This window comes from Danio rerio, chromosome 16 (assembly GCF_049306965.1).
Source record: "Danio rerio strain Tuebingen ecotype United States chromosome 16, GRCz12tu, whole genome shotgun sequence".
Taxonomy (NCBI): domain Eukaryota; kingdom Metazoa; phylum Chordata; class Actinopteri; order Cypriniformes; family Danionidae; genus Danio; species Danio rerio.
This window is the reverse complement of record NC_133191.1, coordinates 22,768,699-22,794,994: the sequence shown is the minus strand read 5'-3', so window position 1 is coordinate 22,794,994 and position 26,296 is coordinate 22,768,699. Positions and strand designations below refer to the sequence as shown.

The following is a 26,296-nucleotide window of genomic DNA, read 5'->3' as shown; positions in this document are numbered from 1 at the left end:
TTAAGAGTTTAGTCTTTGAAGGTTTACGAAAACAGCCCACATATAAAGTCAACAATTTATTGTGCAATGTTTAACAATACAATATATTAAAAGGTTTGAAAAACTTAAATATATACAACAATCAGCACTATTTAAAGGCAGTTTAATTTCAGTGGTGATGTTAGGAATGACTAAAACCTTGTTTATAATTCTGATTTGAGGGGTCGACGTGTCCGACTGTGCAAGCCTTGCGCGTTTCTGTGAATTTCTACTTCTGCGCGCTGTTTGTGTTCTGCAATAACACTTTCAAAACGTTAGCTGGCAGCAGGTTGTGTTCCTCTTTGTTGAGTTTCTTCTCAGGTGTTTTGTCTTTTCTGAACACTGTCTAAAATGTACAAGTAGCTAAAACTTCCCGCCCACACAGGTTAGAGGTACCAAGCTGACCAATCAACGACATATAGTTACCTTTTTTTTGCGACCGCACGAAGGCTGCGCCATGGGTATCCGCTTGTTAAGTCATGTTAAGTCATGATCTGTCGTTGACGTATGAAATTCTGTTTCCGGGTCCAAGACGCTACTAGAGAATTTTCGTTTATGACCAAACGTTAATATCACACATTAAAGTGAATTTTATATAAATTTCTGGTGTACAAAACCGTCTCTGCACTTGCTGCATCATAGACAACCAATACTTTGTTAGACAACAATTTATAAAAAAAGTCAATCACTTACTGGCCATAGGCTATAAGGTATGACATTATTTGTATGTGATTTTCAAAAGCATTACATTGCTTTGTAAACATTTATTATTACTATTTGTTGAGTCTCCATAGTTTGATGGAGCGCTTGGACCCGGAAGTCAGTTTTACTTTGGCTGCACATGGTGAATGTGATGTCGCTGTGTTTGCAGAGGTTTGCTTTGAGTGCGCTTGACAAGATTTCGGCTGGTGAAGCGCATGACATTTTTTTGAGAGTTGAGCAAAGTTCCGCATTTCATTTGAGTTGAATAATGAATAATTTTAAAGAGATTTTGTCTGAAACAGGTTCGCCTGTACACATATCTTTATGATCCGTCCATGTGTAATCATATGGATAATCAAATGACCAATAATTCTTGGATAAAAATTGTCAGTAATATTTTAATAAACTTTAATAGGCAAAACTGTCTGAGATATAAACCAAAGCATGTGATGCATCAGTTCGATTTAAAAAAAAAATCTTAAATGGTGAAATATTTATAAATCAATCATTCAAATACTTTATTAAAGAAGTGCTTAAAAAATCTGGAATGATGATAATAATATGACGTAGTTCCAGAAACTTCCTACTTTTATGGTTATCTGTCTGATTTTACAGTGGGTTTCTTTTGACTGCCCCCTGTCATTTAAAAAAATATCACAACGGCAAACGCGTCAAGTATAAAAGCCTCGTCTGTTTCGTGAGGCGCATGAGCAGTCAGCGGAGGTGCACGATGCGTCGCAAGGCAAAAGTATTACTCGGGCTTTAAGGCAATGTAGGGCTTGATTGTTATTGTTTCTTTCCCAGTTTGTAGATTGTCCACCTGCAGGCTTTGGGGACCTTCAAGTAGGTCTCGCTGCAGCAAGCAGTAGACATGCAACCCTGCACTCATCCAAGTGTCACATTGGGCATTGTAATGCGCATGCTTAACTGTTAGGGTTGAATTTAACTTTGGGGTAGGTGTAGGCATAACAGCACACATTGTAATGGGTAATTTTATAAATACAAATAATTCTTATTTCTAGCTACAACCCATCACAAATACATGTCCATTACATATTGGACTTGTTCTAGTTTGTCATCATGCTGTAGTCTACAGTGAGGCAGCAGTGGCTTACACTTGGATGTTGGTGGGGATGGATGTCCACTGCAGGCTGCAGTGAGAAACTTCTTGGGGCCTTTGGTCTTCATAAGTTACAACAGATTATCAAACATGGGGTGCAAGAGAAGCCAAACCCTTGACTGCAATGCACAACATGAGGGGAAGACGATCTTCTGGGTTGCTGATTTTTGTAATAAGTGAATTGTCATCCTTGAGCAGCATCACGTTGCAGGAATTAAAGAGTGATGTAATGTTTTTGAAAACCACCTCATCGGCTAAAACATCCAGAGCAGCGTCTTTCAGAGAGGATTTCTCATTTAAAGCCATATTCTGCACCTGCAGAACAATAAACACATCACAGCTCAGTTTGTGCTTCTACAAGCTGGTAAACATTAATATGTTGAAGCCATGTTAATCTCCTTCAGGACGTTGCTTAAGGGATAGTTCACACAAAAATAAAATTTTAATAAACCAAGAAATTTTGAAGAAATCTGTAACCACTGACCTTCATAGAAGGACAAGCAAAAATGACAGAAGTCAATGGTTACAAGTTTTCAGCTTTCTTCAAACCGAGTGAGTATAGCGCACAAGTCTTCAAAAGAGTGAGTATTGCACAAGTCTCAAACTCGCTTCCTTGAGGGCCACAGTTTTGCTCCAACCCTGATCAAACACAGCTGATCCAAATAATTAAGTTGTTTAAAAGAGTCTTGGAAAACGTGATTATTTGCATCAGCTGTGTTTAATTAGAGTTGGAGCAAAACTATGCAGAGCTGCGGCCCTCAAGGAATGCAGTTTGAGACCCATGGTGTTTAGCATGACATTTTCTTTTTTTCTGATGAGCTATCCCTTTAAAGTTTTACAATGATGTTTTTATTAAGGCCTGCAGTTAACATGACATGAGACCTATATTTGTGGACAAAAATATGTTACTTCATGAAACACAAAAATGACTTCTAAGTTTTACTGTAGAGTGCTTGTACACATTTGCTTAGACTGTTTATGTATTGCTCTGGAACGGCTTCAGCAAAGAAATAGTTGAACACATTGAGATATTAAACCCCACATTGTAGAGTAGTGGTGGGCAAAGCGAGGCTTCATGAAACACTGAAACAGTCGAAGCAAATGTGTAGAAGCTTCGAAACCTGTCTCTACAGTGACACCCAGTGGTCATTTTTTATGTATTGCTCTGGAACCGCTTCAGCAAAGAAACAGTTATGCAAATTAGGGTATTAAACCCAACATTGTAAAGTTGAGTTTTCAAGTGATTTAGTGAAAAGGTGAGTTCCAGACTAGCATACTGAGGTCATGGGTTCGAATCCAGAGTAATGTTGTTATAAATATTAGTTTTTAAATGCTCTGTTCGTGTAAAGTGTTTTGTTAACATTGGTCTAACATCCACTGAACACTTTAAATAAATATGTCTTTGTGCTGCAAATGGCCCAAGTTCGAATTGCTGCTGGCACAGTTACTCTGTGCGCACGCACAGTCCACTAGGTTACAGAAGATAAAGATTGTTTTCCGACCCTGTCAGTCAATCCCAGATTCGCCAGGTCTCGAAAAGCTTCTTAAATGAATGATTTTTTCAATCACTGTAGTCACATGACCTGGCCGTTACAGATCATGCTTCGGTGCAGTGTTTCAAAACACTTGCGCTTAGGGATCTTGACACATTGTCAAAACCTCAGTTTCTCGTCAGCCATCCTTATGTTGAATTGAGGTTTCAAGTCATTTACTGATAATGGGTTCGAATCCAGCGTGATGCAGTTATAGACTTTAGGTGTGTTCGACTTAATGCAGTGCTGTTCAGACCAATCCAAGGTGCATGCCGGTTAGAAATTTTGTCCGGATTGATGCTGTGTAGACACCACGTCACTGTCACATGTCGCATCAAAGTACCACAACACTGCTCTGAGATCAGATGGCAAACTGAGCCGGTGCAGCATCTGAAGATCCACTGCAGGAGCTGCGATGACGACACCGACATTACACCATTGGCCAAGTTCACCGCATGACAACAACCACATGTGTTTCAGGTTTATTATTGGACAAATTCAGTGTCACAAATTTCAAAACAAACAACTAACTTTTTATACCATCTCTATCTTGTACACATCATGCCTATTAAAAGACTACAAATATTTTACTGCAGTATCATCTTTTGTTAAATAATTTGTTCATAATGACTAGATTGTTTGCATAGTGCATACTGTAGGTTTATTCAGCCTTTTTTATACAGACTGCTGTATTCAGCTCCAAAAATGATTTAAATGATATATTTTAGTAAATATATAACCTAAATATTAACTCAAATAAGTCTCACAGACTTGTAATAAAATTATTATCATCATTGATCCTGACACCCCAATATGTATGTAAACGCCTTTGTAGCATATTCAAACTGGAACAGTACTGACATACCATTCAGCATCTAGTAGCCTAAAGACTGATGTTTCAACTCCTAAAATGTGTGCCTATTGTTGTGTTTAATAGACTTATTATAGGCCCGGATATTAATTTTCCTATTATGCGTCCTCTTGTTTTACTCTCATTTCTCTTGCATTTGTTATATAGGCTACTTAAATTTAATTTCCTTATTGTTTAAAAGTAAACTATAGTTTGTAGAGACTATAGTTTGTATTCGTTTTTATTTGTACTGTAAATCTTTTGTTGCTGCAATAAATAAATAATCATGTGATGTCATCAGTTATCATGACTGTCATCAGTCATCATGACTGCTGCAACTCCGCCCTGCCTGTGCTTGGCTAATCTCGTTGATCGCCAGCCATTACCTATTAGTTTTCAAGTGTTCTGTTCTTGAGATGCGGTTTGTTTTAATATTGGTCTGCCATCCAAATAAACACGTTTTGAATAAATATATGTCTTGTTTTGGTCATAACAATATTAAAATGCACCGAGTCATCATTTCAGAGTATTTGTACAAATCGGAATTCGAACTCGAGCTATTTGCAGCACAGTTACTCTGTGCACATGCACGGTCCACTACGCCACATGAGATTGCGTTTGACTGACAGGGTCAGAAAAAAACTGATTCAACAGGTCTCGAAACACTTATTAAATGATGGCAGCTTTAAATCGCTTCAGTCACGTGACCTGGCTGATGCTTCAGTTTTGAAACACTTGCGCTTCAGGATCTGGACACAGTGTTAAAACCTCAGTTACCAAATATTAACATTAATTTGATACTTGTAAAGCATGTGAACTTGCATCCAGATGTTGTTAATTCTTATTTAGCATCCTTTTACTTTCTTCAAAAATCACATTAAGTATAAATCTGTTAACCACAAGCCTTTTTGATTCAAACCACAGGAAAAACCAGAACCAATTTGTTTTAACACAAACTGACATCATAACTGAATATTAAGTGGGAATGCTTCTTGTTTCTGACCTAAAATGTTAGTACTGTACTTACAGTATTACTTCAATACTTACAAGATGGAGCAGAGCTTGCAGGGTTGTGTAACTGCAGCAGGATTTGAGCAGGAAGAGTGCTGGCTTACTCATCTCTACATGAACACATGATGTTATGAGAACAAAGGTCAAAAGACTGCAGGTGTGTGACAACAAACAACACTCAGATTAAAGACTGATTCTGGCCTTGCTGCTGACAATGAACAATGCATACATGAAGGTTCAGTAAAATGTTAAACTATTGCTTATCTTCATGTGCTGATAATATGGCCTCAATGTCACTAATCTGTGTTTCTCAATTCCAGTCCTCACACTCCACAGCTCTGCACATTATAAAGGATTCTCTCATCAATGCAGACATTTGTTGTGATTTGACCATTTGTGGCCAGCAAAGTGAACTCTACATGTTGTTCCATGCTTGCTTCCAGTCTAAGGTAATGTTCTATATGTTTATTTAAATGGCAATTTAGTGCGTTAATATGTATAGTGTAGGCATAATATGCAACTATTTACACTTCTCACCGTCAAAGTGTTTAATAAGAGGGACATGCATAAAATGTGCGAGAGCTTCTGATTTAACTGAACTCACCGTCTAGAGCACTGATGAGCAGGTGTGTGGCAGTAAGTGTGCTTTGCTTCTGATGTTGTCCAGAGGGTTTTTTACCAGCACTTTTCTGTATGAGCTCCAGTGTAACCTTCAGTTCAGGCACCTCGGCTAATGTACTGGGATCAGGCTGTGTCCCTCCACACAGGTCCTCTAGCTGTGAGAGAAACAAACAAGTCCAAACATGACCAAAGTCGCATTTATTTTTCACTATACACAAACATTAAGAAGTTAAACAAATTGTGTTCTTTGATTATGCAAAAATTGTGTTTGCTGCCAATATTGATCAGTTTAATGCAATGTTACAAAATAGTGCTGTGCGATTTGGGGATTTATTTATTCATTTTCTTTTTGGCTAAATCCCTTTATTAATCTGGGGTCACCACAGCGGAATGAACCGCCAACTTATCCAGCAAATGTTTTACGCAGCGGATGCCCTTCCAGCCGCAACCCATCACTGGGAAACATCCACACACACACTCATAAACTACAGTAAATTTTATCATTTCATTTATTTATTTATTTGGACAGATATTGTGATTTCAATTTGATTTGCGATTAAATTTTTTAGTAAAGCTTTAGCTCAGTCACACTCATATAGCCACCTGTGGTGCTTTTTTAGGTGCTGGTTGTTGTATTTCCTCATGCTGGCAACAGTTCTGCGACAGCTCTTGGAAAATTACTTGTTTTTGTTTGGTGTCTGGGACTGAAATATTCCCATATTACCGTCATGCTGTTTTTCGTTGAAAATAATTAGTAATGAATTGCTTTTGAAGCAGCAGACGCCATCATCCCACTTGTCCGTGCTTTCCTGTTTGTTTGTTGGTTTATATGTATGTTTGTTGTTTTTATTGTGGGCATTCTGCATAGTTTTGTTGCTCAATTCTGATTCGGCAGATCAAAAGTGTACCTACTCAATTGGCTAGTAAGACTGTCACACACAGATAGCAGTCTTGCATTGGTTCTTGGTGGAGGAAATTACATAACATATATTGATATCGCAGCCTCTTGCGTTTAGCTACTCGTAATGTTTCAAATCGCGATTGCGATTTGATTAATTGCACAGCCCTAATACAAAGCATTTTACATAAAAGCCATTTAAAAAATACTGCCATATTTATAAAGGAGTTTTAAAAAGAGAATTCTAGAGCAATTGCTGCTTAAAAATTCTGACTTGCTATTTCTGCAATATTCAGTGGAGATCAAAATTTTAAAAGCTCCTATAATTTTTTGCCTTGGAATTAGGTTCTATCTGCATTTTAAATGAGTTTGAGATATTGAGCTTCAAAGTTTTCGCATTCCATATAGCAATATGTGTGTAACGGTTCTTTTTCATACATTCACGTGACAGAGAGCCTAAATGTACTCTAAATGTAAATGATCAAAATTCTCCTAAATTTGCAAATTGGGGTAAAAAAAAAAAAAAATAGGGCAAATGCAGATAGAACCTTCTCATGCTAAAAAGTCATTTTCCTCCTTATTTTATATTTTACCAGGAGCAATTTTTTTCATTTCAGCATTTCCAAAGTTACAAATGTTCTGAAGCAGAGTAAATATCTGATAACGAGGATTGATCAAAATCAGAACTACTGTTAATACATCCCAGATACTGGTGTTGATCAGATACTGACTTTTATTTGACAAACCCTATTTATCTGACAACTTAACTTTCTACTGTGAAAGACGGTGAGCCATTCTTAAAGTTATTAAATCTCCCTAACAGTAGATTGTCCAGATGAAGGCCAAAGGGGTTTCAGATTTAGCCATTCCACATGTGTAATTTCTAGAATATTTTCAATTTTACTCGTTCTAGTCCACAAAAATGCTGGTTCTCTGCTAAAAAACAAATGCACTGGAGGGCCAGATGATGAGCGGAATCTCACTGGTCAACCAGTTCAACACTGCAGATGGAATTGATCCATCAGCTCAGCGTTGAATAGAGTAAACTGCTCTTAGCAAATAGTATCTCAATGTTTAAGAGAAATTAGTGATATCTGTGAGAATTTAATGATGTCCTATGAGAGACTAGTAATGTCTGTGACAGCATAGTGATGTTCTATAATAGGCTAGTTATGTCTGTGAGAGACTAGTGATGTCCTGTGAGAGAGCAATATATATTATAGGAAAGGTTTTAAATATAGACAGTTTTGTATGCGTAATAATAATAATAATAATTATATATAGTGAAGCAGTGGTGCAGTAGGTAGTGCTGTCTCCTCACAGCAAGAAGGTCAGCCTGCAAATTGATTGCACATTCAGCAGTAAGAACAGTGTGAAGGTTTAATTAGCATAAACTGTCTGAAAGGAATGTCCGTGTGCTAACACTAAATTGTATCCAAAATATGTAAAACCACAGCTGCCCAACTGCAGAATTAAATGTGCATCTCAGCTCTACCGTTTCCACCAAAACGTTTGTTGGGAACTCCACAGGGTTAATATAAATGCTTGGGCTCCTATAGGCACACATTTGGTCACTCATGCCAATGCCAAACATCGGTTTCAATGCTGCCAGCAACAATGTGGAACATGTATTGTTCTCCGATGAGTCCACCTTTACTATCTTTCCCACATCCGGGAGAGTTACGGTGTGCCCAGAGTGAAGCAGATGAGTGAGTCAGTGATGCTTTGGTCTGCAATATCATGACATTCTTTAGGCCCAATACTTGTGCTATATGGGCACGTCTCTGCCAAGGACTACCGAACCATTCTGGAGGACCATGTCCACCCAATGGTTCAAACATTACATTCTAAAGGCAGTGCCGTGTATCAGGATGATAATGCACCAATACACACAACTGGGGAGAGTGGTTTAATGAACATGAAAGGGAAGTTAAACATCTCCCATGGCCTGCATACTCACCAGATCTAAATTTTATAGAGACACTTTTGGGTATTTTAGGAGCGAGTCAGGAAACATTTTTCTCCACCAGCATCACGTAGTGACCTGACGATTAATCTGCAAGAAGAATGGCTTAAAATCCCTCTGGCCACTGTGCAGGACTTGTATCTGCCATTCCTAAAACAAATTGATGCTATCTTGTCTGTGAAAGGAGCCCAAATAGACTAAATATTGTGTTTAAAACCAGCTGTTTCGGTTTCATTGTCCAACCCCTGTATATTGTAAAATAATTCTTGCTCATAATGATTTATGAACTGGAAGTTAGTGACATTTCTTTAGTATTGGAACAGATTTCCAACTGAAGCTGAATATGATGACTAAAACATTTCTTTATAACTTTTAGATCGATTAAAATTGATGAGGAACTTTTATTAATTGTTCACCTCAGGGCAAAAAAATAAAAGGACTTTCAAATAGGTGTCCATTCCTGGAAGGCCACTGTCCTACAAACACTTACACAGAGGTTTCTAGTGACTCTGAAAGCCTTTATTATCTGGTTCGGGCATGTTTATTTAGGGATAGAGCTAAACTCTGCAGACAGTGGCTTTCTAGAAACAAGTTTGGACACCCCTGGAATAGGATAAAAAAAAAAAAAAAAAAAAGTTTCATGTGGGAATCAATATATTTAATATGGACTTCAAAATCTGATGAAAGATTCACTCACTGTGCTCCCCAAAATGCTAATGACTGCGCTGTTCTGCAGGAGTAGAGAGATCTGCTGGAATAACGAGAAGCGTGTGCTAGACGGCAGTTTAGACAGAACTTTAAACTGGCCTTCGAGTCCTACAAGTTCTGAGAAGAAAGAAAGGGGGTGGGGGGGATTTTTTCATTAAATTTTTGAATTTAATGAAAAATTATAACTGTTGTATTTTCTATATGCATTTATTTATTATTATTATTCATAATCACTCCTTATCATTATGAATATACTTCATTACATCAAGTACTGGTAAATTAATACAATTTTTTTTGCTTGTGTTTCACTTTCAAAATATATGCATTTCTTTACATTTGTACTACAAGTTCTTAGAAAGGACTTGTAAATGCTTCGTGTTGCTCTGCCATTTCTCAAGGTGCCAAAAACACAGCTTACACAACAACAATTCATTCTCTTTATTTGTCATCCATTGAGCTTCAAGGGTCCCACTGACATGACCAAGCCTTCAACAAGACCTAATTAAGACTTGTAAGATATACAATGGTGACACAATGGATGCGTTTACTTGACATTTACTAATCCACATTTACTAATCCACATAAACTGCATGATGGGTTTACTTGTGTTCTCTTTGACTAATATTTAAATTTGTTTGGTGATCTGAAACATTAAAGTGTGACAGACATGCAAAAAAAAAAAAGAAATAATAATAATCAATAAGGGGAAAATTGTTTTTCATACTACTGCATAAATATAAAGTTTATTAAACGGCTGTCTAGAATACTGATTGGGCAGTCGCAGTGTTAGGCAAGCTACTACACTAAAAGCTAATCTCAGGGAAATGTAAGCTAAGCTAAAAGGTATTTGGCAAAAGTAGCTAAGCTACATACAAGCAATTTTCCGTTTTAAATCAAACCAAGTTAAATCCAAGTCAATCATATCTTGGTGATCTATAAAACATGAGGCAAAATTGTTCAGCAAAACAGCAAAAACTGAAAATCGAATAAAACCAGGTGTTTCACATTTAAAATACTGTAGTCATTTATAGTAACGGGAAATATCTAGGAATAAGCATTTTATTGTATATACAGTTGAAGTCAGAATTATTAGCCCCCCCTTTGATTATTATTATTTTTTTCTTTTTTAAATATTTCCCAAATTGTTTAACAGGCCAAGGAAATTTTCACAGTATGTCTGATAATATTTTTACTTCTGGAGAAAGTCTTGTTTGTTTTATTTTATTTCGGCTAGAATAAAAACAGTTATTTTTTAAACACCATTTTAAGGGCAATGTTAGCCCCTTTAAGCTAATTTTTTTTCAATAGTCAACAGAACAAACCATCAGTATACAATAACTAGCCTAATTAACCTAACCTGCCTAGTTAACCTAATTAAGCCTTTAAATGTCACTTTACGCTGTATAGAAGTATCTTGAAAAATATCTAGTAAAATATTATTTGCTCTCACCATGGCAAAGATAAAATAAATCAGTTATTATAAATGAGTTATTAAAAATACTAAATACTATCATTAGAAATGTGGTGAAAAAATCTTCCCACCATTAAACAGAAATTGGGGGAAAAAATCAACATGTGAGCTAATAATTCAGGGGGCTAATAATTCAGAACTTCAACTGTATATTTACAACTCTTCATTAATGAATTACACTACATAATGTAGTAATTTATAGTAGTACTAACTATAAGCTTGTAGAGTCACTTTTTGATACAATATCACTGCCCAACACTAGACAGTTATGAGAGTAGTGAGGTATGTTATTTTGAGATAACAACTACTGAATAACAGGCTCATCTGAGAATTTCAAACTTAAAATGGCTGTCAGTGAATAGGCCTTCATTCACGTCCATATACAGTACTTGCATCCACATTTATATTTGCTTGTCTGTCCCATCTCTGTTTTTAACTGCTTCGAGTCAGGCAATTATTCTGCAATAACCTTCTGGTTGTATCTTTATCTAATATCTAAATTGTTATACATGCAATTTTTTACCACCTTAAATATACCCTATTTAATATGCGGATTTTCTGTTTCTAAATTAAGTCATATTTACAAATAGATTTATATAGTAACTTGGTTAAAGCAAGCAGGCTCCAGTTTTAAAAACAGTTCTAATAACATTTTCAAATTTTACTGTAAAAGGAACTATTTTGTGTGTCTGTTTATGTTTTATTCATTGACATCTGACTGAAAGGAAAAAATAATGTGGAAATCATCAGATCCTCAGTGCACATCTGCCTATGCATTGCAATTACAAAGTACTGACGGTGGTTTGCTTTGGAAAGTTGTCCAAAAGTGATTTATTTTGATCTTGTTTTGTTTTAAATTGTATTAAAATCGTACATTAGGCCTTTAAATAACTTAACTAAGTAAAAAAAAATGTCATTGAAAACATTTATACATTCATGTGTTGTTACCTTTCTGCATGTTGTGGGTTGGATTCCCTGGTGCAGCACTAACTGTGACTGCTTGTTTCACCTTGACTGGGCCATCAATTTCAAATCCACCTTTGACTGCTGGCAGCAGACACAGTTCTGGCAAAACAGAAAACAGTTACCCTTCACATGATATTTTATTTTATGAAAGGTTTTACTTTTGCACAACAAACTTTGATTCTGTGCTAAATTTAGTTAACTCAGATTCTGTCCCATTTACTTTTCTTAAATCTAATCTGGCAGCTCAACCAAAACTATTTGGTTGTCTAAATTGGATCTAAATGTTTTTCAAAAAAATGTAAAATATTTTGCTTTAGCAAAACATCTATACCATAGTGTCCTGTGTGAGCAATGTCTAATTCAATCACGCTGTAAGCAAGGGTGGTTTTGGGGGGGATGTCGATAGACACATCAGTGTCGTACGCAATTGAAGGCTTTCCTTTATCATTAGATGAAACCTGTGGAGAAATACAAGACATCAGACTAAGTTTCCACTTGGATGTCATTGAATGAATAATACGCCCAAGAGTTTGTTAAAAAAAAAGGCCAACCTTTATTGTCTTATTGAACCCAAACATTCCAGTGCAGGAACCACCTTCCTGAACCTCCTCAGTGATGGTGCAGGGCTGAGTGGTAATGATTCGTTCCTTCACTACCGCCAACACCTCCGTCTTTGCGTTCCGTGTCTGCTGGATCAGAGAGTGCTGCATGTCTAGAACTCTACCAAAAATCACGATCACAGCAGTTATTCAAGTGTGACGTGGCTTTACTCTCCAATCTTTTTCAAAAAAGTGTATCACATGACTTTTTTTTTTGTTGTTTTTACCTGCATTAATGGCTTAAAATTAAAAAAGTTAAAGTTACATGCAGCAGCTGGTGTTATCAGGCTGATTAAGTCTTAAAAATGGCAATGACATGTTAGTAGTAAAGTAATATTTTGGGCCATATGACAAAAACTGAAAGATAACTTTTCTACTTACTACTACTCATAGTTTTTAGTATCACATGCCTTCAAAAGTCATTTTAATAAGCTGATTTGCTGCTCAGAAATATGATATTAGTATTTAGTTTAATTAAAAATAAATAAATATTTTATTTATAACAGTAAACACCCTTATCTGTCTAAGGATGTAAAATTTTCATGCCCTCATGCTCATGCTAGTCACCCACCTGGATTTGGAATCATGTAAGAGCTTCTGCAAATCCAGCTCCTGTTTCTTTAAGTTTCCAAATGATGACTGCAGTTTGCTGGATCCGGAGCCACCTATATTAATGGTCCCTGGCCCAAGTTCTGCTACAGCACTTCCACTTTTAGTATCCATAACTTTGCCTTTATAGGTCAAAAATTCAGTTTCAACCACAACTGTGGACAAAAATGTAAATTTATCATCATATTAATATTATCATATTTATCATATTAAGGGCTTTAATATACATATTTCTTTTAAATGAATTTTTAAATTATGACACTTCCTAATGTCATTTTAAAGTATGTTTCAAATCTCTATTTCATAATATTAGGCTTTAAATGGCATTTAGTCAGCTAGTTTATTGACTAAAATACTTAATGCGCATAAATATACTAAACATAAACTTAATCATTACAAGTGTAATTACAAATACATACATACATGTACATACATTAGACACACACACATATAGATGTGTGTGTGTGTGTGTGTGTGCGTCATACACTTTTTTTCGAGTCTTTTCATTCGTTTTGTTTTTCCAGTAAATTACTCAATAAATACCGTACCGTGCCATTCATACCGAGGTATTACTGCACCGTGAAATTCTGATACCATTACATCCCTAATATATATACACACACACACATATATATATATACACACACACACACACACACACACACACATACACACACACACACACACACACACACACACACACACACACACACACACACACACACACACACACACACACACATATATATATATATATATATATACACTAGTGCTGTCAATCGATTAAAAAAATGTACTAATTAATCGCACCTTTTTAAAAAAATTTTATCGCGATTAAACGCATTTAAAATACTGAAACTTGTAATTTTGGCTATTCAAATGTAAAATTAATGTAAACGCAAGGCAAAAACTATTTAAATTCTAAATATAATTGTTTATTAGAATTAAAATTCAAAATATAATTGTTTAATAGAATTTTTGTTTAACTTGTAACACAGATTTCTTCATGTAAACAACATACCCACAATAAACCATCAAGATCCTGGCTTGACAGCCATATTTATTAAAGAAATTAAAATACAGGCATGTTAATGACATTTAAATTTCAAAACAATCAATGCCAATAAAGAAAACATTGATTTCCATGTTGGATTCTAAGTGGACTGCAAAAAAATGCCAAAATACAGGAATTGCAGATATGGAAAATGAAAAATTATAATAAAAAACTATAGAATACAAACTGTTGCACTCATTGTAGTTTTATTGCTGTGAGTTGAAAACATTAGTTATAGAGTAGAAACAATTTTGCCTAATCCTCCTTTACATTCATCCAGTTGCTAAAACTAGGAGTATCCCGCAAGTGCACAGAGACTCGCAAATGCCCGCAAATGAATGATAATTTCTCGTAAACCGGTCGTTAAATACATTGCACACCCCTCTCCCTCGCATCCCTCCTAGCTGTTCAGGTAGCCTATGTCGCGCGCAACTCACCCTCACCGTCCTTCAGGTACGTCTTGCGCACACATGCTCCTACTCAGATACGTCGCTTACGTCACCCCTGACATCCCTCAACGGACCTGACACAGACACACACACAGACGCACACACAACGCGCCCCAACGGCCTTCCATACTGGAGCGACTCTCCTCAGATTCAACATGCATGATCACGTTCATCGAATTTGCTTAAACTAAGCGTTTTAAAGTATTACTGTATTTCACAAGGATTCTGACACAACAACGCAAAGCAAACGCTTTCGTTGCATTTAATGAAGAAACTTGGAGGGCTCATGCTGAAAGGCAGAGTAATGCCCTGTCTTTGACAGCTTGTGACTTCACCAGAGACTTTATGAGTAGATTCACATAAGACACCAATACTCCGATTTTAATATGATTAAGATAATACTCTTATTAAAATTCTACCGTGTAGCCTAAGCACCGATTTTATTACCTTAAAGCAACACCGAGTCATGAAATGCGGAGGATTTTCTTCCTGTTCGCCATGCGGTATCGACTTACAACAGAAGTCGAAAGTTAAAAATGAAACACCCGAAATTGCATAAAACTCTGGATAACCTGATGCAACTAATTGTTTTATACTGAAACTTGCCTTCAAAAAGTGCTTCCTGGGACTTATCCACATTTCTTGCATGTTACACACACGTCCACCACAACAGGAAATAAAAAAGACCTGCAACTGCGTTAATTGCGTTAATTTTTTTAACGCGTTAATTATTTCAAATTAATCGCATGCGTTAACGCACTAAATTTGACAGCGCTAATATATATATATATATATATATATATATATATATATATATATATATATATATATATATATATATATATATATATATAAATATATATATATATATAAATATAAATATATACACACACACATACACGCACACACACACACACGTTTTATAGTGGTATGTCTTTGAAAGTCATGGATTATAGATTTCAGTAAAGAATGATTGTAATGTACTATACCTGGATTTATGGGATCTCCAACTAGAACATCACTCAGTTTGAAGTCTGTTGGCTTGTATTTGGGTTGCTGCCAAAACCAGTATCGGTTACGCTTGATGACCAGCGCCTGAGGACTAAGACCATCTGAGTCATTCAGGCACAACACTGGGATCAGGAAACCTTCAGAGTCTATCTCAGAGAGCAGGTTCTTAGTGGCTTTTGCAAACATCTTCAATGCTGACAAGAAGACTTTTGAGGATCAGCTGGGAAAAAAAAACATGCATTAAGTGCATTTTCATTCAAAGCATGATTTCTGAGGAATATTTCTTAGTCCTTAGTGCATCTGTTATGAAAATTATACAAGGTTTTATTATGCAAATACATCACTATAGTTTTTGGTGCAATGATAACCAATTGTTATAGAACCACATTTTTCACTACAAATACCATTGCTAATCTATGGTTAGTCATGGTTGATTTCTGGTAACCATGGTTTATTTACAATAACCATGTTATTTTTTTTAGTAATATTATAGTAAGATTTCACTGCAACAAAGACACCTTAAATAAATGCATTAAATTATGGCCACTAAATGGCCATATATATAAATATAGAACGCTGGTCACTGTAGATTATAAATGGCCTGTTTGAGGTTTGGCAAAGAAAAAAAGAGAAATATATATATTTGTTATGTGTAAAATTTTTATATATATATATATATATATATATATATATATATATATATATATATATATATATATATATATATATATATATATATATATATATAGTAAAATATATATTATAACCCACGGTTTGGAACACAAGTGACCCACAGATAATTACTTCCTAAAATCCTTCATAAATCCTAAATTTGTAACAATCGCAGAGAGATTCAGTCTTAATCTTTTGAGTTAGTTATAAAGTTACCGGGATAACAGTTTATAGTTTAGACAAAACCAGTATTATTTATCCTAAAGATTACAATTACAATCATATGCATTTAACTTGATGCTCAAATTAAATTAAAATTGTAGGCAGCAATTACATTATTTAACCAATAGGTCCAGCAATCAAAATATGCCACTGCATAATTCTTCAAAAACAACCCATTTAGCAATGAAACATGAAGTTTTATGAGTGAATAACTGAATCATTTATTGAAAATGAGATTAAAAATAAATATTGGTTCTACAGATTATGTTAGATTTACATCAGTAACAGTAGTAGTAACACACACACACACAGAGAAATAAGCAACAAAACAGGGTCTTATGAATTGTGTTGTGATGCATTCAAAAAAATGTTAACGAGGACACTGTATGCATAGCAACAACAATATTACGGTGTCTACGTTATTCTAGTTTAGTAATTACTAACTAGTAACGTTACCTCGTACATAATTTAGTGTTATGCTGACGTTGTATGGACAAATAGGTACAAAGGTAACGTTAGAGAGGACCGTGAATAAAATTCTACCGAAATTGTTTGTTTTGTCAGAATTGACCAAATTGCGCTAAATTTCTGTTAAAGTAACTAAAACAACTTGTTGAAAACTTGCAAACAAAGACCTCGTGCTTACCGTGGTCTTTTCTCGTGGTTGTTTGACTGTAGACACACTTATAAACAAAAGCCCAGGCAGCAAGACATCGTCGAAGCGCGGCTACTTCTATGTTGTGTCTGTTTAGCTCCGCCCCAAAACGTTTCATTGGCTTACTGACAGGCAACGATAATTTCATTCGCTACGCAGATTGTCAGTCAAGTTTTTTACTTCTCTTTTACATTAGAGAATGCATGAGTTGTCATTGAAGTTGTTTACATCTTTCAAGCTGTGTACAAGTGACGCAGCACGCAGCAACACTTAAATGACTTTAGAGAAGAATTCATGGAAGAAACTTAATAAATTGCGTGTTCCAAATTCTTTTTTTTAAATTATCATTATACATAATACATGTATGTGTTTTCATTGATAGGGTATTCTTCAATTGCTGTGGAAGCATCCTTCTACTTTGCAAATGTTAACATTAAATTTTTTGCATAGTTGTTTTCTTTAAGTTTAAAAAAGTAAACTGGTAAAAATGACCATTTTGATTTAACATCCAATTATTGTCAAATGTCCTACAATTTCACAAGCCACACTTTATTAGTCTGTGATGTTAACCTTTAACTGTTTTGTTTGTTGCATAACAACAGAAAAGTGGTCACATTACATACGAAAGTATACCAGGTTATGAGAAGCAATTAGGTCAAATAAATTTGTCCTGTATAGGTGTCCTGAATAGATGTAGCTACTTAAAAGCATTCATTTCCCTTGATAATTATATAAAGGCTACCAACTGTAAATACTTTGATGCAATAATTTTAAAAAGAACAAGCATTTTTGCAATAAGCTAGCTGTAATGTGAATCACACACCAACAAGGATCAACAGGAAGTCGACTTGTTTTTTTTTTAATGTGCTCCTATTGTTGGTTGTATTTGTTTTTTTGTATACATTTAATGAAATGGGGAATGGAAGACGACTGCAGAGGACAATTAGAAGTACATTAAGTCAGTAGTTCCCAAAGTGGGGGTCACAAGACAATGAAGAGGCACGAGGGGTCACTTGGGGATTTCCAAACTCAAATAAATTGATTAAACTGTTAGAATTATCATATTTTATTCATAACCCACAGAAGATAGTTAATAGTTACGTAAAGAAACAACAACGACATACAAATAAAAAGCCACCAGTCTTTGTTTTTTTAAACATTAATATTACATTTAATTAATTAATGACTATAAAAATTAAATTGCTGCTGCACTTTTGTGTTGTCAAAATGTTCATGCTTATATATGCCTATATTTGTGTGTGCAACATTTACAGTATAACCACCTTGAAAAATGGGGGTCCTGAGTCACTGACATTGTTATTTTGGGGGTCACAGGGCTGAAAAGTTTGGGAACCCCTGCTTTAACTCACATTTGTGGTGGGCTCTTGCAGTTAAAACATGTTAGTGGTGAATTGATTGTCATTAAGTAAGGGTAAAATTTTGCACTGTGTGATCTAATGTGTTAAACTATTTGAGAAATAGTCATAGGTTTTTTGTAAATAAAGGAATACTCTTTTCATATAATCTGGTGTTCAGCCCAGACTGCTACACCTAAATAAATAAATAAATAAAGGTGAAAGTAGAAGAGTCAAGCATCAAATAGGAAAGAACTTCAGAAGTAGACATTATTTATACTGTTGGATATACTGTCATTTTTCAATGATGGAATCAGATGAACCTACTCAAAATTAAATGTCTTACCAAAATGGTCAGTGTAAGATTCCCCTAAATTAGGCACCAGATTCAGCAAAGTTCAGCAGGTCGACCCGGAGACATGAGAAGAGACCAAACTGTAGTTAGAATGGTTTATTCTGCAAGTCTGATGATAAGGATGAGCAGGGACATATATACATAGTGGGCTGACCTTTAAAAGTTATACAGAAGAAGGAAGACACTCTTAATATGGGCATGTCATACAAACAGAATAAAGAAGAAATGTATATATAGCGGGGGCTTTCCAGTGTGGGAGCTGTCTGCAAGACCGAAACCAGATGTTGACCATCAGACCTCCGATGCACACACACACAAAAAACCACAGACACTTCTGCTTCTCATGCAAGCACACTTAAAGAAAGAGATAGAATGTTCTCTCAGTCAGTTTAAAGCCCATTTTAATGAAACCCTTATTCTTATATAGTAGAGCAATTAATTTGAAGTGAATGGTTGATACTGAAGATAATGTCCTTATCATGAAAGCCAAAAGGCACACATATATGCTGACCCCAAATGATAAATCAATTATCAGTGTTTAAAAGCTGGCATGACCAACTGTTTACAACCCTCTGAGAGCGACAAGTACACTTGCCAAATGTGCACTACAAATATTCCTCTGGGTAAAAAGCCTATAGTATATAGATCTTTTTATAGATCTATATATGCAAGTTCATGTCCATCCATTAAGCTTATACTGTAATTGTTTATTAATTCAAAGGTCAAATAAATTTTCTGGACAGACATCGCAAAAAAATAACATTGCATCCATTCATTTTAGTTGAAGGTTTTGAAATGTTGTTATTTAGTCATTTTTGTTGAATATTTGTATTACCTCAAAGCTGGATCAAATGGACAAACTCAACAGTTGTGTTGGGGAGTGTAAATTACTCTTGTTGCTATCAAACTATTGAAGAACACTTGAATCACAATTTGAGAATATTTCGTGTGCTGCTTTGCACAAATCATATGCTGATGTAGACTGGTGAGTACTGCTATTGTGTTGGTCAAAGGGACTAGCAGAGAGTCATGTTGTTCTCAAGCTAAATGGTTCCCCAACATGATTTTGCATGCTTGGATGTGAATGGACCAGTTGTTTGTATGCCATTAATGAGTTTGCTTGAGTATTTCTATATTTCATATTAAAACATAGTTGCATTGTACAACCCAAATTTTGAAAAGAACCACATTTTTGTAGTTTTTTGTAATTTAATCAAAAATATGTGATTTGTTTATTCTTTTTAAGCTTTAATTATTTAACAAAATACAAAGAACACATTTCCAAGGTTTTTAGTCATCAAATACATAATTTTTGTTAATATCAACAGTTTTTATTTTGATGATTGCAACACATTCCCTCCGTGTGCTCCGGTTTCCCCCACAGTTCAAAGACGTGCGCTACAGGTCAATTGAATATACTAAATTTAACCACAGTGTATGAGTGTGTGTGTGAATGTGAGAGTGTGTGGGTGTTTCCAAGTACAGTGTTGAGGCTGGAAGGGCATCCGCTGCAAAACACATATGCTTGGGATTGGCAGTTCATAACGTGGTGGTGACCACTGATAAATCAGAGACTACGCTAAAGGAAAATGAATGAATGAACACATTCCAAAAAATCAGGATGGGGTATATTTAAGAAACTTTCAAGCCAACTTTTTGCCAAATAGAAGGGATTTTCAATTAGAGATAAATCTAGACTCTACATGCAGGTAACTGAAGCACAATCATTCTATTGTTTAGAACACTTCTTATTGTAATAGTAACTTTAAACATACTTAAACATTTGGGATGTTTTTGGAGCTATTTATATATCCTCGGGTGAGATCTTGAATATGTTTTAGTGAGTCGGTTATTTGGGTTTTATGCTTGTCTTTTCTCTGCTTCTTTCATTAATTCTGCTTGTTGCAAAACTGCTTCAGTTACTTACAGTTTCTCTTTATGTTTTGAGACCACATGAACACTGAACAGTGTTTATTTAACACAAAGGATTTTGCTGTGCCAAAATAATTGTAACCTGCCTTATGATATGTTTAATAAACATATTCAAATGACTAAATTATTGATCCTTATTTAAATATGAACATACATTTATGTGATGTTTTTTTGTTGTTGTAGGGGCGTCACAGTGGCGCAGTGGGTAGCACAATCACCTCACAGCAAGAAGGTCAATGGCTTGAGCCCCGGCTGGGTCAGCTGGCTTTTATGTGTGGGCTTGCATGTTCTCCCCTATTCTCGTGGGTTTCCCTGAAGGTGTTTTGGTTTCCACCCCAGTTTAAAGACATGTGGTGTAGAATTGGGTATAGGCTAAATTGCCCTTAGTGTATGTGTGTAAATGGGAGTGTAGGGGTGTTTCCCAGTGATGGGTTGCTACTGGAAGGGCATCCGCTGCGTAAAACATATCCTCGATAAGTGGTGGTTCATTTCACTGTGGCAACCCCAAATTAATAATGGGACTTAGCTGAAAAGAAAATGAATGTTTTTACTGAGATAATACCAGCACCTACTGTATAGGATAACATATGCTGGTCCACAAGCAAACCAGCATCTCACGCTGGTACAGACATGCAAAACATGAAAGAGATTCTTCTTACACACCTGCTTCTCGTGCTATAGAACGGAATTGTTCAAGCAACCAGCATGTTTGGGTCGGCAAAAAAAGGAAATTAATTCAAGCCAAGTTAAAAACTAAAACATCAATTGAAAACAAACTGAGAAACCTTGAAAGAAACCATGCAGGATCATGGGATCAGATCTCTGACCAAATGGAAAAAGATTCAGGGCTGCAGTCTTAAAGATGTCCATGGCCTTGAGAAGGATGTTTCCATTGTGATGGAAGTGCAGGTTTAAATTTGTCTTGTGCAGGTTTACAGTCGCCAAAGTCTACAGCAGGGATGGAAAACTCAGTTCCAAGAGGGCAACCCTGAAGAGTTTAGCTTTGACCCTAATTAAACACACCTGAGCAAACTAATTGTGTCCTCCAGGCTTGTTTGAAACCTACAGGTTAGTGTGTTGAAGCATTGGTGTGTTGGAACTCAACTCTGGAACAGAAACCTTTGCAGTTTGACATCCGTCACTGAAGTCTTTACAGGAATCTTGTGTTCTTCACATATTAATGTTCCCACCAACATTTAGTCCTGACTGACCTGCAGTTGACCACGTTTGGTCTTTGTGATGATGTTTGACCAAACATGGGGAGCATTTTGTAGGTTAGAACCATTAATATACAACCAGAACCACTTATTTGTTATAGAAAACTAGTGGAGTTTTACATATTATATCTAAAAGACAGAAAATAATACTTTAAAACTGTATTATACACAAATCATCTAAACATTTGCATAAGTACACACACGCACACATATAGCACATTTACATAAATAGACTGAATGATTTACTAAATCTGCAGGATTCTGTAGGCACAGATTCCATGTGAGCCTATTTATAGCCTAAAGGTTGCAGGTTTGATTCCCAAAATAGCTGCTTACTGTTTCAGATGTGTGTTTCTTTGCTCACTGCTGAATCTATGCACTTAAATGAGTTACATTCAAGCACAAATTCCAAGCACATTACATTTACTAAATGAGCAGTACGCATAGTGCTAGTTCGGCTCATAAAGCTGAGTGCTGATATTGCAAAATCCAGAAATATGGTTGGTTGGAATTAACGCTGTGATAAAGAGTCTTTTTAGCTCTTTTTTTAACTTTCATTATTATTTTTGTGAACAACATTGAACAAACAATTAAATTATGACAGAACTACTGGGATATGACAGTTTGGATATAAACAAATGTTTGAAATCAGAAACCATTGAAAGCAATTTGACCTTCTATAGTTGCTTGTAGCAATTACATCATCACACCAATAGGTGGCGACAATACGCCATTTAACATGTATTTGTCATTTATTAAAATAGTTTCTATTTACTCACCCTCAAGTGATTCCAAAACTTGAGTATGAGTTTCTTTCTTCTGTTGAACACACAAAAAAAATATATATATATTTTGAAGAAAGCTGAAAACCTGTAACCGTTAACTTCCATAATAGAAGAAAACAACAAATATGGAAGCAAATTACAGGTTTCTTCAAAATATCTTGTTTTGTGTTTTCTGTGAAAGCACAGAAAACACACTGTGTTCATCCAATCCATGACACTGACACCACAGATATGCAAATATGAATGGAACTCTTGGTTTAGGAATTTAAAGTTTACAACTTTAGTGTTTGAACACCCAGGACTGTTAGTTACACGTATTAGAAGTGTGGAAGATGACACAAGACAACCCGCGATTCTATTTGCCCAGGGGTTTAAAATGACTCAGAACTATTTAAAAGGTGGAAACCCCTCTTGTTACCATTGTTTGCAATTTGTGCAAAGAATATGCTTCCAGATAATGAGATCCCAGGTGAGTTTATTGTGCCTGTATTAAGCCTGAAAATGTAAGATGTAACACAGAAAAAAACCAGCACGAGAAAGGGTGACGCAGTGAGTAGCACGTTCGCCTCACAGCAAGAAGGTTGCTGGTTCGAGCCTAGGCTGGGTCAGTTGGCATTTCTGTATGGAGTTTCCTCCGGGTGCTCCGGTTTTCCCCACAAGTCAATGACAATGAGTAGGAAAAAGGAAAAGAAAAAGACACTCAAACATCTGTTGCAATATATATATATATATATATATATATATATATACACCTTGATATATATAATGAACCTAATATGTCCTTTAATAAATAAAGTAACTGTTGATTTTATTTTGTGTAGAGACAGGGTAGACAGTAAATTGACCTTAATGGATTGGTTTGTATTACCTTATTTTAGTTATAGGATTTACACTTTAAAAAATGTAAAATACTTACAAGAAATGAAGAACAAATAAGAAGAAACTGCATATGACAGCAGGAAATATTCTGTGGGTTGTCTTGGTTTTTCCCTTAACCACTATATAAGCGCCCACTCAAAAAATACCTCTATATGCCATGCAGGTAAATAATGACAGTGCATTTATGGTTCCACTGTAAAGTGCCCCACATTCATCACTCAACCTAATGATGATCTGTCCAGAACTTCCCAAATAAAAAAAAATGAACAAAGAGCAATCTTTTAAATGAGACTTTATTGAAGGACAGAGGAAACGCTGAAGTGATCAACACCCAAGTGCCCCGGTCCCCCAACATGTGTCATAGTGCGTAGTGAAATGAGCACAGGTTACTGGTCAAACTGTGTGGAAGAAGCTTTAAAATACTGCCAGGCTCATATGAGTGTGTGTGTGTGTGTGTGTGTGTGTGTGTGTGTGTGTGTGTGTGTGTGTGTGTGTGTGTGATGGTAATATGGAGTGCTGTTGAGCCATCTGTCAGTCTTGTGAATAAATAAAGATGAATATAAATATGTCTGAGGATCTTAACCATTGTGTTCATTCAAGAGTCTCAGAATAAAAGGCATTCGTAAATTACAATACTCTGTGACAATATATCGATTAAAAGTTCTAGTAAAGTGTATCTATATAATCGTATTATAAGGCATTGTACTGTGTGTATTATATTCATAGTCTAATATACATCCTAAATTCCCCAACAGATTAATTTTAAGAGGTAGACGGAACAGTTTTGTTCAACATAATATATATAGTTCCTTACAAAATAAAATGTTTTGGGCTGCAGCCATCTGCAGTTCTACATTTAGCCACAAGGGACCACAATCCAACAGTTTTTTGTTGTTGTTGTTGGTTGCTTGTGCTACGGTATTGTGCACATCAACAAAATCTAAATCGTTTTACTCAGCCAAGATTGCATATTTCTCATACATACGAGGGATCCATTTGCATAAATGAAACTACAACATAACGTAAGCATGTTAAGGCAACTGAACTGCTGGGACAATAAATAAAGAGTAATAAGAAATGATCAGACTGTATGTCTGTGGCCATCAGTCTCTTGTACCTCACTATAAAGGGCGTTCTGTCTCTTGAAGCTGTAATGTTGACCAGAAAAGATAAAAGCAGGCAGAACTGATGCACGTTGGCTTGCTCTGCATTACCACAGGACTGGACAGTCAAGGTTAGAGAATCCTGGATCTTTCCGTAAGTCCCAGTAGGTGTTGTTGCTCACCCAGGTTTCATCTTTGGACTTCCTTTGGGTGATAAAGCAGAAAACAGATTTGAACACCCTGTATACTTTGGTCATGCAATGTGTTTTTCTTTAAAGGACATGAAGTAGGATGGTAAGGTCATACTGGAAGAATCGAGGTTGATGTGTCATGTGGTTTTCCTCCAAGACTTTGCGTCGTTCTCGCTGGAGCTGTTCAATCCTCTGCTTCTGCACCTCTGCAGATTGAACATTGCCTTCTTCTAGTAACCTGTGCACACACAAACCGCCTCTTATGAAATTCATTAGTCATTGCATAGCACCACTGATGCAGTGAATTGTAGCTCTGTGGTCTGCACTACAGGTTCTTTCTAGTGGTCCCATTGGCTGTGACACATTTACAGGTACTGCATGTCAGAAAAAAATCCAGCAATGGGTATTATTGTTATTATTTTTTATTTTTACAATACTGGTGGTACAGAAATTTGTAAACTGTTGGTGAAATCATAAAGCTGACAATGGCAATGACTTCATGGGCCCTATCATACATCCGGCTCAATAAGGCGCAAGACATGTTAGGAGAGATTTGTTGCTATTTTTATAATTATAATTTTGTTATTATTATAATTTTGTCGTTTTGTGCAACTTTGTTTAAACCGCAAATCCATTTGCGCCACTTTGGGAACTCGTGGGCATGCCTGTCTATACAGGAGCTGTGTTAAGAAGCATTGTTGGAGCGTTGCTACTTTGAGCAACTGAAATAGACAATGCCATTGTCCAACTAAAAACTAGTCTAAAGTCCAGCACAGAGCGCATTGGTTATGCGATTTTTGAGATTTTAACAGACTTGTGTGTTGAGACTCAAAAGACAGTGTTAGCACCTGTTAGAAGCTGTGAGATGCACTTTACCATCGAGACCAGCAGCCTGTAAGTACATTTAAGACTTGTTTCAGTTGTTGTGCATGATTTGAGGACTTGTTTTCAGCTGTTTGTGTAAAGTTGTAGGACATTTAAACTTGCTTTCAGTTGTGTATAATACTAGAAGTGTTTAGCCACTGTTTCCTTGGTTACTATAAGAGCTTGTGTAGCGAACGCAGACGGTTTCGCGTCGTCCGCCGCAGTTTCGGCCCTTGTTTTGACTCTCGAGGCGTGTCCAGCTGAATTCAATCAGCTAGTGCTTTGGGGTTATATAAGCAACTAGTTTCACCGCGGCAGCCTCGTGTGAAGACCGACGAGTGTGAAGACCGACGAGTGTAAAGACCATCGACTCTACCTTCGCCATCGACTCTACCTTCACCATCGACTCTACCTTCGCCATCGACTCTACCTTCGCCATCGACTCTTCCTTCGCCATCGACTCTACCTTCACCATCGACTC

General features: G+C 36.1%; 2 protein-coding genes and 1 long non-coding RNA gene across 10 annotated transcripts in view; all 3 read right to left on the bottom strand.

The window, feature by feature from the left end:
• Positions 1–26,296, bottom strand: part of LOC137487900 (uncharacterized) — a 1,155,393-nt gene that overhangs the window by 747,757 nt on the left and 381,340 nt on the right. The window lies entirely within an intron of this gene.
• gsdmeb (gasdermin Eb) lies at positions 44–18,955 on the bottom strand. Of its 6 annotated transcripts, none has more exons than XM_021466634.3 (10): positions 18,836–18,955; positions 15,564–15,805; positions 13,034–13,226; positions 12,415–12,583; positions 12,195–12,321; positions 11,846–11,962; positions 9,416–9,543; positions 5,838–6,009; positions 5,270–5,343; positions 44–2,155 (listed from the first exon to the last, which is right to left on the bottom strand). In XM_021466634.3, exons 2-10 carry the CDS (start codon positions 15,769–15,771, stop codon positions 1,925–1,927), a joined length of 1,419 nt encoding a protein of 472 aa, XP_021322309.1. In that variant the 5' UTR covers positions 15,772–15,805; positions 18,836–18,955; the 3' UTR covers positions 44–1,924.
• The window catches only part of osbpl3b (oxysterol binding protein-like 3b), a 175,920-nt gene continuing 173,556 nt past the window's right edge, over positions 23,933–26,296 (bottom strand). For all 3 annotated transcript variants that reach the window (XM_691235.8, XM_009292271.3, XM_073925485.1), the window contains 2 exons: positions 25,067–25,189; positions 23,933–24,964 (listed from right to left, as the gene is read on the bottom strand). In XM_691235.8, the coding sequence (XP_696327.5) occupies positions 24,868–24,964; positions 25,067–25,189 (220 nt within the window). In that variant the 3' untranslated portion in view covers positions 23,933–24,867. The remainder of the gene's footprint in view (positions 24,965–25,066; positions 25,190–26,296) is intronic.